Here is a 14,416-nt window from a genome sequence, read left to right on the forward strand (position 1 = left end):
AACGGCCACTAGATGGCGTCATGATCTATAACATCACGTGACTGTGGACTAAACGCAAACGTAAACCACCAGCAGAGGTGGCAAAGATAAGACTTTGTTAAACTAGAAATGCTCATTCAACTCCGGTACTTAAGTAAAAGTCAAAGAAACAAACAAAACCCTACAGACTTTATAATGCACTACAGGTGTTGTTTGACTTTGCCACAGCGAGTTACTCACACGGTTTGTTTTGGAGCAGTTTTTCACCCGTCGGTCAATCCCTCAATGGCAAACACAACCCACCCCATTTTTTTTTTAAAATCCGGGTTTGGGACGTGGAGTGATAACTTCCCAATAGGCCTCGGTGTTTTTTCAAATCCGACAGAAAATGAAGCTGGTGCTTTTTAGGCTGGCACAAGACACAACGCATTCATCGCGACTCATTCTTGTAACCGACATCAAACAGTCCTCTTAAAACAATATATCATCGGTGGTTGACTTTACATCTTTTTATGTTGTGTCATCATTCGTGGGAGTTGAAAAAGATTAACGAGCCTATTTTGACAACGGAAGGAGTAGCAAGACAGTACAGATCTGTTTTCAAATGTTGAGAGTAAAAAGCACTTCATGACAGCAACAAAGTATCTGTACTTTGTACAGTTTGTCAAATGAAGTTGGGAAGTTTGTCTTGAATGTGACTGAAGGTATGCTGGGAATGATATTTGATTCCTCTCTTATCAGTTTTCACAATCAGCGTTTTTTTTCTTGTGGTTTCTCATGTCAACACCGAACTGTAGTGTCAGCTGACAGGTGGCGGCGACATTGTGAGAGAACCTCTTGCACCTTTTGCTCTATTTCTGTTCTGAAATCCTCCCTGAACCCGGACGTGGGCTGCATGCAGCATGTTTCTAGAGCAAAGTTGACCCACTGCAGAGGACTTGATGAAACAGTCGTTGAAGCGCTTGATAATAGTTGACGTACAAAGGCACGCGTTGTGTGTCCGTTCACCAAGGTTGGTGCCAAAGTCTCCTGGCTTGCCAAACATTTATGACCCCCTGTACTTTTTAGAACCTTCCACAATTATGGTGTTCAAAGTTCAACTGTAGCTGTCATCTTTTGGGGGCAATTGTGGCCTCAAGTGTAAAGTACAAAAGAAGATCAAATTTTCCACAGCAGCCTTCCGGTTGTATGATCAACAACAAAAAAACCTCTTATAACCAACGTTTTAGGAAAACTCCAAGTAAGGCATCAACATATGGCTTGAGATATCAGCTCAGTAAAATGTGTTGGCTTGAACTCCACGAGGGGGCGGCACGGTGACCGACCGGTTTGCACGCTTCTGTCAAGCTGGTGGCCCGGGGGCCAGATCCGGCCCGCCGCATCATTTTATGTGGCCCGCGAAAGCAAATCAAAATAGCTCATTGTGTTCTGGTGTAATACCATTGAGATTTTTGCAAGCATTTTTTTGGTTACCAATCCCCCTTTGAAAAGAAATGTAATAGTTGATAAAAAATGTTTTTATAGGCTTCTGATTTCAAAACGGGCTATTCATCAATGTGTTGTGTATACTGTGTGTAATTACAGTATAGGAGGTCATCTTTCATTTACCTATATGGGTTCACAGTTGTAGCGGCCCTCCGAGGGAAGGCATAGCTACGGTGTGGCCCGTGCCAAAAATGAGTTTTGACACCCCTGGGTTAGCACATCCGCCTCACGGTTGTGAGGTTGCGGGTTTAAATCTGGCCCTGCCTGTGTGGCGTTTGCATGTTCTCCCCGTGCCTGCGTGACTTTTCTCCGGGCACTCCGGTTTCCTCCCACATCTCAAAAACATGCATGCTAGGTTAATTGAAAAGTCTAAATTGCCCATAGGTGAGAATGTGAGTGCGAATGGTTGTTTGTTTCTATGTGGCCTGCGATGGCTGGCGACCAGTTTGGGTTGTAGCCCGCCTCTCGCCCGAAGATGGCTGAGATAGGCGCCAGCACGCCCGCGACCCGCGTGAGGAGAAGCGCGAGGGAAGATGAATGAATGAATGAATAACTCCACAAGTGTATTTAGCCTTTTTTGAGAGGCAAAAAAGGAAATGTATGATTATGATGAAAGAATGACACACCATTGCTTTTGAAAATGCTTTTATTTATCTATTTCTTACTATAAATATAACAAGGCAGGGAAAACAAAGTAAGTAAAAGTAATACAACCCCTCAGATAGAAGTCAGTCTTCATAGGTCTACAAAGGTAAAAGCACATGTTGGCAATAAGGCACACACTACGAAGAGTTTGTACAGTGACAGCGCTGGTTCAACTGGCTTGGATATATCGGAGCTCCACACAAGTGAGCACGGTTGTCGTGTGAGAGAAACGCCAGGAGAGCAGCCGTTTGGAGTGAGAGGCAGAACCAGGAAGTGACTGTTGTCAAACCCAAAACAAACATGTTTTCATGGCTGTTGGACCACACTTGTTTTTATATCTTGGCCAAGGCTGAACTCCAGTTTACTTTAGCAGAGTTAAAGACCACTGCAATGTTGTTGTCTTGGCTTATGATAAGATGGAAGCTTAAAGACACACTCACAACACAAAATCCAGTTCAAAATTGTAAAAGAAAAAAAACAACAACAACAACAAAATCATCACACAGAATACAATAACTTGAACGCTTTAAACTATCGGACACTGGCAAGAGAAAAAAAATCTACTTTTGTTACTCAGACTTTAAAAATCCCTAAAAAATGTTAATAAAGAAAAGTTTTCGAATATATTAGACCTTTCCTTCTCACTTCATACACAGCATATGTAATGCATATATTAATTCAATACATCCTGATGTTTTGTCCTCATACAAGAAAAAAACAAAAAACTAATCACCAGTTGCGGACTAAAAATGGTGAGTTGGACCAAACTAACTTTTTTGTAAAAAATTCCTTTTTTCATGTGCCTCCTGTTCATCATCATTGGTTTACGTGCATAGGTCTTTTGCGTGTGTGTGAATAGAGCTCGTTTTGCGTAAGCTCGGCTCTTCGGTGGAACCAAATTCATAATTTGGGTTGCGAGTTGAAAAAGTGCGGGGAAACTCTGACTTAATATTAATAATCATTGTAATCCTCCTCCTCATCATAAGCAACAGCTGCGATAATGCACTCAAATGAAAATGGCTCTCGTGTCACGTGGCTGCTGCTCGGTATCGGGTCAGGTATTGCTCCAGTTGTTTGCAGCTTGCTATCGCACGTGCAGAGTTTCTTTTTAAAAGTGCCGATTAAAACGTCGATAAGTGTGACCACGGACGACTGATGACCGACAATGGAACATCTCTCGCCATCTGCTGTCGTAGTTTGAAGGCGGCTCAAGAAATGAAGAGAATGTTGTTGTGTGGATGGACGAGGTAGCTTTGTCCCGTTACCCCAATACTGCAACACCACAAATCCACGAGACTTGTGAGCCATCCTAAATCCAGAGCCATTTTCCACTCTGTTATGAAAGGCACAGTGTAAGTGTAATTAAGAAATAAAGAGCAGGGTGGCATAAAAAGTAGTTGTCAGGCACGGTGGCGAGGCCTCGTTTTAATATCCTCAGGCTGGCGTGTATGCTAGCTTAGTTGGCATGTGTCCACTAATGTCCATATAGAAAAGGCTTCTAATTTCTCCGCATACTTGTTCACCTTTCACGTGTCAAATAATAATGATAAAAAAGATGATATAAATGAAAAAATGTTCAGTCTTCTCCTCAGTGTGGGAAACCATGTACGTGATGTCACCATTAGAAAAGCTGTTAGGCTTGCTTATTATCTGTCCCCCCCCAAAAAATAAAACAAATCTTCTGGGGACATTTCTTCAAATAATCTAAGTGTGTTCAAATGTTCAAGCAACGACACTGAAACAAGCAAAGCAGTTATAGTTCACTGAACACAGCACTCGAAAACCTTCATTTGAAAAGAATCACAACAACACAAATACAGCGAAACGAGCCAAACGAGTACCAACCGGGCATGTGCTGTATGTTTGAAGCAGAAACATTCAATCAGCATGGACGGACAGCATCACCTACAGCACTCCGCGAGGAAAGAACGCTAAAATACACTAGTGGGAAAAAACAACAACCCTAAAACATTCATTAGTATATGCAAAACAGTTGGCTTCAGTGTCAGTAGTTCTGAACTTTTTCTTCCCCCACTTTTACTCAAAAAGGTTATCTTTACCCCCTAAAACATCAAGCTAAACCTACAGTAATAGAACCTTAAATATATGTCTTCTCTTCATAAATACTTTCATGTACCTTCAGGGTTTTGTTGCTATAGCAACCTGATGACGGGGCCGGGGGTCAATGACGAGACGGCGTCGTTTTGTCGTTTTGCTCGCAGTCGGCCGTCCCCGCACGGAGGTCGCGGCTTGCCTCTTCCAATTTGCATCAAGAAGTAATAGGTGGGGCACATCGTTTCACCATGTGCTCATAATCGTATCTTCAAGCGTCACTCTCACTCGTGGCTGTGCTCGGAGGTTCCCCGAATCCGCAGATATTTACTTTTAAGGCGTGCCGTCGAGAAGTTACAGCGGTGGATCAGTCACGGGCAGGAGAACGCTCGCGTTGACTTCACGCGGGCAGAGCCGCACCACGTCAATACTGGTAGACGTCGTGGATGGGCAACTGGAAGGCCGTCGCCGGGAAGGCTTGCGGCATGGCGTAGCCGGCGTAGCCTCCGTACGTCGCGGCCGCGACCGCCGCGTTCTTCTGCAGCGCGGCCAGAGCGGCCGTGTTGGCCGCGTAGTTTGCGACGGGGACGTATCCCGCGCCGTACAGGCCGCCGGCCGCTTGGATGCGCGGCACGTTGTGCGCCACGGCGTAGACGGGAGTGATCGGACGACCCTGGGGAAGGACGGCAAAGACGATGAATGGCAGAATATAAAAACTAGCCCACGGGTGTCAAACTGGCCCGCCACCTCATTTTGTGTGGCCCACTAAAGCAAATACACTTTGTCGACGTACAGTCGATTTGTTTGTTTCATTTGGGAAGAAAATCTGGACAGAAAATGCAATTGTTCTAATTTTCAACTCATCACTTCTGAACAATAGTTGTATAGTAAAATATTTGGTTGCCATAGCTGATTTCACATTCAATTGCGTATATCAGGGCTGCGTCTCGAATTGGGATTGGTGTGGACGTGGAAAAGCGATCTTCCAATCATCCGTTGACAAAGGAGTTCCGGAAGGAAAATATCCGATCGCACCCCCACCTGAATGGGATAAATGTGAGCACGATCCAGCTAGCTAGCTGGAAAGGCGGCAGCTCTTCTCAGCCAGCGAGGATTCAGGGCACCTAGACGGGCACAAACCTGACCCGGGTTCTACCTTTGACCACGATACGGTGAAGGATCCTGCTTAAAGTAACCCATTTTAAACTAAAAAGAAAAACATTTCCGGCGGGAGAAGTGGCCAGCAAAACGCGTAAAATATCTACTGGTTCAGTAGATATTTTTCAAGTTATCAAATTGGATTTTTCATTTGTTACAAATGTTAATGTTAAATTAAGCTTTTTTTTTTTTTTTTTAAATCATCGACGCTTACGTTCTTGGTTTGAAGGCTAAAATATACGCTAAAAACCATCAGTGCAAAAGTGCGAGCAACCGTTGACCTTGTTAGCGGTCTCAATGTTGGCATAGACGTAGCATGGTATTTTATTGTTTCACTCACCTAATTGATTGAGAGTTGACTTGACTGAAGCTCCGCGCGGTGTAGGCTGAGGCTCGGAGCGCGTCAGACGCTACACATCGGGGAAAAACTCTTTTGCATAATATCATCTGCACTGAGGCGATTGGTCATTAATTTTAACAAAGTTAAGACACACTTTTGCTCGCCGCCGTCGGGCACAAGCACGTCATCGTGCGCGTTCTTCTTCGCTGTTTTTCGCCACTTCTTCTACGCGGCTGGAGGACTAGGCATCGAAACTGGGAACCGAAATTAAAAAATTTGAACGGATCAAGGAGAACCGGAACGTTAGTCGCGGTTCCAATCGGTTCTCGAGTCTCAATGCCCAACCCTGATAACGGCCCTCTGAGGCTAAAATAACAGCCGTCACTTCACAATCTGACAATCAGCTATCCATTTAGCCCATGTCTTCATTAGCTGATCCGTTTTCTTGTCGCGGGGTGCCGGAGCCTGTCCGAACTGACTTTGGGTAAAAGTTGGACGACAGCCGCCCATCGCAGGAGACAGACAACCGTTCGCGTGTCACAAAATGGGAACTGAACTTCAATGCTTCCCAGAAGAGACAACAACAAAAAATTAAACCAGCCCACTTATCAACTGTCTAAACAATATTTGAAGTCACATTTTTACAAGTGTAAAAGAGAGTTAACCACCTTAATATTAATACATAAAAACACAAAAACAAAAGATGTGAGCTGAACAACTCTTTGATAAGCTCCACTCAAGTCTTGAGCGATATGTTTCAACAACACTAACAAACGACAAGCACTGCTAAATGAAGAGCGCTCTGACAGCGTCGATCAGAATTCTGCATTATTATTTCTGTACTCTTGACAACGCCCTGAAATAGAAGGAAGTCTATATATAAACTGCAAGGGAAATATGCAGTAAGAAGGAGGAACTAGGGCAAGTCTGTAAAATGTGGCTGCAGATCCCTCATTCGTACCTGAAAAGGTGGCGGAGTGGAGACCGGCAGAACGGCGGCGGGAGCCGCGGCGTGTTCAGGGTGTTGCAAGGCCAGAGGGTTGATGAGATGCTCCACTGCGTGCACCTTGCCCTCCTCCATCAGCTTGGCCGCGGGGGCCGCGCCGAACACCGGGTACTGGCCGGCCAGAGTCGGCAACGCCACTGCAATCGGACGGAGACGTGAGCCACGGTTCGGATGACGGACAGAAGAAGAGAAGAACACTACGCATCGTCTTTCTAACAGCAGAAGACCAGCGCATTCGGTACATCCACCCATGCTCAAAAAGACAAACTGATTAAAACAAGAAATACTACAGAAATGAGAGCAACGAGAAGAAGCTGAAGGACAGAACGAATGTTAGGAGGGAAGACTAAGATGAGCAGGTAGTGTTGGAATGGGATTGAGAATAGGATGGATGGTTAATCAACTCTGGATTAACCCCAACACACGCACACGTACACCCCAGAATGAACACGTCGTCAGTCCTTGTTGCAGGTGGACTAAAGTCTTTTCAATCCGCGGCTGATCCTGTGATTCCACACCCACTGAACTCCAGATTTTGGAAGTTCATACGTTTTTCATACGGATTTGACACAAAAAAACAACCTTTATATTTCAGAATTTGACTGTTGATGACTCAACGTGTGTCCTTTAACCTCCCCTGCAATATTTGTATCCGTATTGCCCACTGGGGCAAGCGGTGGTTGCGCTTTTACTACGTCCACGTTTCAACCCCGATAGGGTTGCCGTTGGCATTATGAAGCTCGCATGACATCGAAAAGAAGACAAATGCAACACAGCTCAGTGCTGCGTGTGGATGCTATTCGTAAACAAGAAACATAACTGTCTTTAAATCTTCTCTAGGACATTGCATTTTTTAAACAATTCTATAGTATCCCCAAGTACTCAAAGGTTTTGGTTAAAAACGTGGCTCTTTTTTGTTTTTGTTTCGATAAATCAAACCTGAGCTGAAAAAGAAAAAGGAAACAACTTAATACGCATCAGCATGGTTTTGTGTCGAATCGAGTAGACACGTACTTCCGCCTCCAACTGCACTCCATTATTGATCGGAGCCAAGAATAAAAGTTCACACGTGTAAAACCAACACGACTACTTACAGGCGCTCTCTGCAGTTGAGTGAATTCCCGGCCTTGGCCACTGTTCGAGGAAACTTTTCTCTCATGTTATCAACAATCAGGAATGTTAATACTTTCATTTTCATCTGTCATTGGTAATAACATTTGAGGCAATTCATTTCAAACAGCAGCAAGTCCCACAAAGAATAACTGAACGTACCGTTACATATGCCCGCCAATGTTCCGTTACTGTTTTCCAATAAGAAATCAGAGGTGGACACATTGTAATGAATTAAGAGAAAAAATATTTCTTTGTCTTGGGAGACTGGTTCGAATTTGGATTCCAGTCTTGACTCAAAGTGTCATGAGGTGAATGGCCACAGAGCACAATTTTCACTTTGCAAAATGAAATTGGAATTTGTATTTTTTTTTTGTTACAAAATGTACAAAAATGCAATCATATCTTTGGAGTGTGATTGGATGTGAAACTTCAATTCAGTCAAAAGCTGGATTTGCAAATATACAAAGAAAGGTCATGGAAGCACAGGTCTCAGTGCACATTATTTACAACCACGATCAGACAAACAACAGCACCCATTGATTCATTATTTTTAATAATAATAAGAATAATTCATTTTTAAATATACTGGAGTCTTTTTTGAAAATAATAAGATATGTTACAATTGTTTTTTTTAACTTATTGTCATTGTTTATTTTTCATAGTCAGCAAAATGTTCATATTCACATTTCCATCCATCCATCCATTTTCTGAACCGCTTCTCCTCACTCGGGTCGCGGGCGTGCTGGAGCCTATCCCAGCTGTCATCGGGCAGGAGGCGGGGTACACCCTGAACTGGTTGCCAGCCAATCGCAGGGCACATACAAACAAACAACCATTCGCACTCACAGTCACACCTACGGGCAATTTAGAGTCTCCAATTAATGCATGTTTTTGGGATGTGGGAGGAACATGCAAACTCCACACAGGCGGGTCCGGGGATTGAACCCGGGTTCTCAGAACTGTGAGGCTGACGCTCTAACCAGTCGTCCACCGTGCCGCCTATTCACATTTCCAAGGGATTTAATTACTGCTGGACTTCCCGGATCCTATTTGATCATGTTAATGTTGCTTCCAATGCAAGCCACCCCGTGATCCATTAAATATACTGTTCTGTAGTAACCTGACACTCGAGATGGCCTGTTTTACAAAAGTTTGGTTTCACAAATCCACGTGGGAAAATAGCCAATTGAGATTGCTTGGAAAATGATGTTTTCTCATGATATTGCGCTGCAATTAGTAGAGTAGCGGGTGCTAACCTGACAGGTAGGCAGAGTGAGAGCAGCCTTCCCGTCAAAATAAGTCTTCTGTTGTTCAGTTGTTAGTTGTTTGAGTGGCGAAATGTCTTTCTTTGAGGACCGAAAACCATTTCTGGTGTGACAAGACCAATGCTAACCTTTTGGATGCATTGAAACCGAAACACAACCCACCTCCTCATACTTGATGGGTGATTCGATTTGGTGGGATAGATAGATTTGCAATATTACACACCCTTTTTCTCCATCCTGCAGCTATCTTGCAAGGTTATTAGCAGAAAGTTCTCATCAGTCCGAACATTCCATAAGACAATTTTCTTTTTGCATTAACATCAAATAGCTGATCACACAAGAAAGGACACATTCTCAGAATCATTTGACAATGGCGGTCCTTTAGCACATGTCCATCCAGCAACAACTATTATTTTGATTTAAAAAGGAGTTATTGAAACCACACAGGAGAAAGACAGAAAGAATCAGTTCTTACAGTTCATTGCAGAAATACATGAAATGAGCATCAATGTCATTGCCTGTATTGTGTGCAAGAACAGAGCAGGAAGAGGAAAGAGATTCAAGGGTTTAGTCGAGGCTTTTGAGATGGGTGAGGGTAGGGATGGCTAAGTCTATCTCACTGACTTGTGCCTGGTTTGATGGCAACTGGGTTGACGGAGGCAGCGAGCTCCAGACTGGGCATCAGTTCATAGGACTTTTCGGGCAGCTTGGTCTTACCCTCGTGGTAGCGGCTGTAGATGCCACGACCGGCAGAGTAACCCCCCAGGTACGAGCCCCGAGGACCGGGGGTCCGGTTACCTGTGGCGGCGCGACCACGACCTCGCACGGTACCTGCTTGAATACAACGGGTAATCGGATTACTGGAGTAATGGTTTGGGACTTTCTATGGAAATTTTGGCGCTAGAAAAAACATGTTGGCGGGGCACGGTTAGGATGTCATTGTCAGCAATGTTGCTTTCGGTTCGGTTGCTATTTGAGGGCCACATTATTCTCTTTGGGGCGCAATGTTCAGACTCCTAAATTGCATGTTGCTGCCACGTTGTGGATATTCATCCATGATATGGCAGAAGGAGACAGAGCAGCAGGAAAGGGATGGTGTTAGAAAATGTATAGTTTGTCACATAGCAAGAAGGCTCATTGTTCATTGAGAGAATGAGTAGAAATGAGCGATTACCATTGTTCTGTATCAATGAGGATCCTTTGGAGAGAAAACCAAAACACAATGATTGTTGAAAGTCAAATAGATTTTTCTGCTTCCACCATATTCAATCAGTCATCAAAGGTCCACACAGGATTAACATTTGTGACGTCATCACCCTGTTGCTGACTTTCATGATTTGAAGGACAGACCTTTATTAATTCAAGTTTATCTTGATCAACAGCGAGCTTGGCTTAAACTTAAATTGTTCATTGCATTAATGTGATTGCAAGTTTTTAGCAATGAGGTTCCCCAAAGGAGTTTTTGCAGCTACCTACATTTACAAAAAAACATGAGTAAACCGATGTCTGACAAGAAAGAGTTCTAACCTTTGACAAAGTAGTCCCTGTTGGGTCCGATGAGTGTGCTGTAGGGATAACCGTAGTAGGCCAATGTGTAAGGGTCACACTGGTAGACATAGTTCTGCTGTGGAGCTTCCGGAGCAGCAGAAACCCCCTTCGAGGCCTTCTGGCGAGAGTACTGCTCTTTATCGACCGGCTTGGCGAGCGTGACCTCAATGCAGGAGCCCTCCACCTCTGTTCCATTCAGGTGGTCCATGGCCAGCACGGCATCGTCGCGGGATGCGAAGTGAACGAAGGCATAGTCACGGATTTTCTTCACTCGCTCTACACAGCCCGGGTTCCACTGACTAAACACCTGGTCAATCAAGAAAATGCGGTTGTTGTTTCTTACAGTTCTGCCAGTCGACCAAACTAAAACGTTCCGTGACATTTGTCTAGTAAACCTACCTGTTTAATGGTTTCCTCGCTGGTCTCCATCATAAGATTCCTGACATAGAGAATTTTCACTGTCTCCATGACATCTTCATCCACATCAATTTCTGGCTCTGCCCAGTCCACTGCAATTTGGTGACCCCACAGCTGAATGCGCCCAGGCATCAGTTTCCGGCGGGCCATGGCGGCCGCACGGTGCGACTCGTACTCTACAAAGGCAAAGCCACGGTTCTTCATCTTGTCTGCGGCGCTGGCGTAAACGATCACATCTAACACGCCTTCTGTCACTTTGGAGACCTCCTCCAGAATCTCCTCACGCTTTTTGGTCTTGGGGATACCGCCGATAAAAAGACGGCAGTTGTCCACAGAGGAGCAGACCCCGAGGAGTCGCCCGGGCCGCACCTCGTAGTTGTTGAGCTCCCGCACGGCCCGTTTGGCCTCGTGTTTCTCGGTGTACATCACAAACGCGTAGCCTCGGTTCTTGCCGTCAAAGTCCATCATCAGGCGCATCTCGTAGATGCGTCCCACAGCCTCGAAGACGGGAACGAGCTCATCCTCGTAAACATCCCTCGGGATCTTGCCCACAAAGATCTCACATCCCCGCGGCGGAGATGGGCCGTTCCAACCGGGAGGCGGCCCGTATTTGCGTTGGCCGTTTTCCTGGACCATCCCGTAGCCGCTGCGCTCCATCAAGGCCACCAGCGCCGGCTCATTGGGAGCGCCTGCGACGCCCTCGGGAATGTTGGTGTGTCCGAGGACAGCGTGGTGGGAGGCAGCGGCGGATTTGCAGGGCTTGGAGGGGGCAGTATTGGTGCTCATAGCTGAAGAGGAAGCTGAATCTTCGGCTGTCATTCTGACAAAAACAGCCAATTAGAGGTGTGGCCTAAGGAGGGCAAAGAGATTGGGAGAAATCATTTTTGGGTTCTTGTCAAAAACTTGAAGTACATTTGCTCGTATTTGGTCTATAATTCTGGAATAATAGTGGAAGATGATTGGAAAGATAGAAAATAGGTCTAGAAATGCTCAAGCTGTAGCTTTACAACCTTGTTTTGTTCGCTTGCTAATACTCTTTCCTGATCTCTGACCCCCATAAGAAAGATTGGCAAGTCATTTAACCCTTAAACTTTGGTTCAAGGTTCACTGAGGTCCGCTCGGTCACATGCTCGCTATGACTGAGGGGTGGCGGCTCCCCTGATCTTACGTGCGCTGCACCTTCATGCACATTAACGTGTTTGGCACACTGTAGCTACAAGAGGTTGTTAGATATTCAACCGCCTGCTCATTAGGAATGTTTAACGCTACACAGTGTGTGTTTGTGTGTAAATGCGTATGTGCGTTCTCTTTATTAATACTGTACCCGACCCATAAAAAGAACAGAGAACAATCAGCTTCCTAAGCGTAAACCTCTTATTTCTCAACACTAGCGGCATTCAGAAAGCAAAAATCCACAGCGCTGAGTCCCTAATCGGCACAATGTGAGGCAACCAATCATCTCAGACGGTGCGTGTGTGTGGTTTGCTTCTTTCAATTGTTTGGACATTTGATGGCAGGAGCGAGGCAGTCAACAAAGGTAAAAACAACAACAACAACAACAACAACAACAAAACTACAAAGTCAAGCAACCATGGTAACGCAGGCATTCATTTGAAGCGACCCAATAGCCCATAACCACCACCCGACACACACACACCTGATCGCTAGCTTCCTTACTCAGGCTACAAACTACCAGTACGACAACTCTCTAGATTGTAAATGATGCTCATAGCAAGGCAGTATAATAAAATTGAGATTCTTTAGTGAATGCAAAAGTGCAGGAGCCAAGAGGGATGAAAGCGGACGTTGCTTATTTCCGGTCTTCAGTCATTCGCTGAGCAGGAGGTCAAGATGACATATTGTTACACTCTTGCTTTTCTTGCTAATTAAGTGAGTGAGTTGTATAAACCGAACACAAATAACAGTCGATAGGATTATTAAAACGCAAGGAAGGAGCGCTTCTCAGACAGTGTGGACCCTTGACATTAATCTACTCCAATCAGGACTCACTGTGTGCCTGTGTGCGTTGTGTTGGGTGAGAGCAGCAACAGGTAGATGATTAACCAACCTATGGCCACAAATTGTAGCTTTGTGAGCTTTTAGTCAAAAGTGAGCAGCAAAACAACAACAAGATGGAAGCCAAGAAGACACACTCACTCACTCCCGTCTCATCGGTTCAGATTCCGCGACACGACGGGAACGCGTCGGACCTTGGAGGTGAGCCGAAAAGTCTTTCAGCGGCTCCCGTGCTTGAAAGGTTGTGAATGAACGAGGGGAAAAGTTAAAGGGTAAAGACTCGATTGGCTAATCTGCGAGGTTAAAGAGTCACTGCAATGACTTCGAAAGATCGTGTTTATAATTGATAGAAGCACCTGATTCCTTGTGCATTAACAACGCACGACACATTGTTTTACGAGCGCAGAAAAAGACTTTAATGAGCATCCATAAACCTGGACTACACTGTACATGAGGCATTGACACAATTCCACACAGTAGAAAGAATAAAGAATAAGAATATACTGTATAATCACTCTCTCTGAGTTACAGTAGTTTAAGGCTGGGCATCATTCGGAACGCATGCGAAATTTATTCCGCTCCAAGCGTTTTATCACTGATTCTGCCTTTACAAAGATTTCAATGCCACATTGCTTAAAAAAAAAAAAAAAAAAAAAAAAAAAAAAAAGTTGGATGAAGTTAAAATTTCAAGTCAACAAACCAATGAAATTTTACGTTGGGCAAGTCAACTAAATGTTTTAAGTTTTGCTTTTGTGAAAGTTGGCTTTCCCGCATTTCACAACAAACAAACTAAAGTCTACAGAACTGTATTGAAACTCGTATTGAACCCCTGTTGGAAGAAAACAACTCAGCAAATTGTTTGAGAGCAAACAACTTGCTTGCGTCATTGTGCTGACTTTCCAACTTCAATCACCCAAAAATACAAGGTTTTTTTTGTACAGTGTAAGTTTTGACACTGAACAAAGCAGTTATTTGCCTACTGCAGTAAAATCAATGCCATTTATAAATGTATTAGTGTGGTCGTAGTTCACAGTGGTGTAGAACTGCACTGCATCACACTGAGCTGTTTCTCATTTCCATTTTGCTCCATTTGAGGGGAAACATAATCAAACAAAGCAGGATAAACACGATACAACGTGTCTGTGGAAGAACAATGTATCTCTCGCTTTGTATCTGAAATTGCCACTGCAAAACAGGCCCGAAAACAGGTTCCTTGAAGGAACAACACACAAAACGTTGGACTTCTTTAACACATATAGACACAGCCTCAGGTCGCACTGGTTCAAATTTCCCTTCCTGGGTTGAGCAAATGTCAATCGAAGTGAGGCGAGAGAGGCAAGGTGAAGTCCTGATAAAGAAGGAGAGAAGAAGAAGGGGAAGCCGATCACGACG

The 14,416-nt window shown here is 44.5% G+C and overlaps 1 protein-coding gene across 21 annotated transcripts in view; it reads right to left on the reverse strand.

Moving 5' to 3' along the window:
• Nucleotides 1-2,092: 2,092 nt before the first annotated feature.
• rbm47 (RNA binding motif protein 47) overlaps nucleotides 2,093-14,416 on the reverse strand; it is a 39,436-nt gene continuing 27,112 nt past the window's right edge. For 11 of the 21 annotated variants that reach the window (XM_061771139.1, XM_061771138.1, XM_061771132.1 and 8 more), the window contains 6 exons: nucleotides 10,991-11,858; nucleotides 10,571-10,898; nucleotides 10,218-10,241; nucleotides 9,668-9,877; nucleotides 6,621-6,802; nucleotides 2,093-4,834 (listed from right to left, as the gene is read on the reverse strand). In XM_061771139.1, the coding sequence (XP_061627123.1) occupies nucleotides 4,586-4,834; nucleotides 6,621-6,802; nucleotides 9,668-9,877; nucleotides 10,218-10,241; nucleotides 10,571-10,898; nucleotides 10,991-11,827 (1,830 nt within the window). In that variant the 5' untranslated portion in view covers nucleotides 11,828-11,858 and the 3' untranslated portion in view covers nucleotides 2,093-4,585. Of the gene's footprint in view, nucleotides 4,835-6,620; nucleotides 6,803-9,667; nucleotides 9,878-10,217; nucleotides 10,242-10,570; nucleotides 10,899-10,990; nucleotides 11,859-13,165; nucleotides 13,186-14,416 lie in introns of those variants that run through there. The other 10 variants (XM_061771140.1, XM_061771145.1, XM_061771141.1 and 7 more) reach the window with 10 other exon arrangements.

Source organism: Phyllopteryx taeniolatus, chromosome 4 (assembly GCF_024500385.1).
Source record: "Phyllopteryx taeniolatus isolate TA_2022b chromosome 4, UOR_Ptae_1.2, whole genome shotgun sequence".
Lineage (NCBI taxonomy): Eukaryota > Metazoa > Chordata > Actinopteri > Syngnathiformes > Syngnathidae > Phyllopteryx > Phyllopteryx taeniolatus.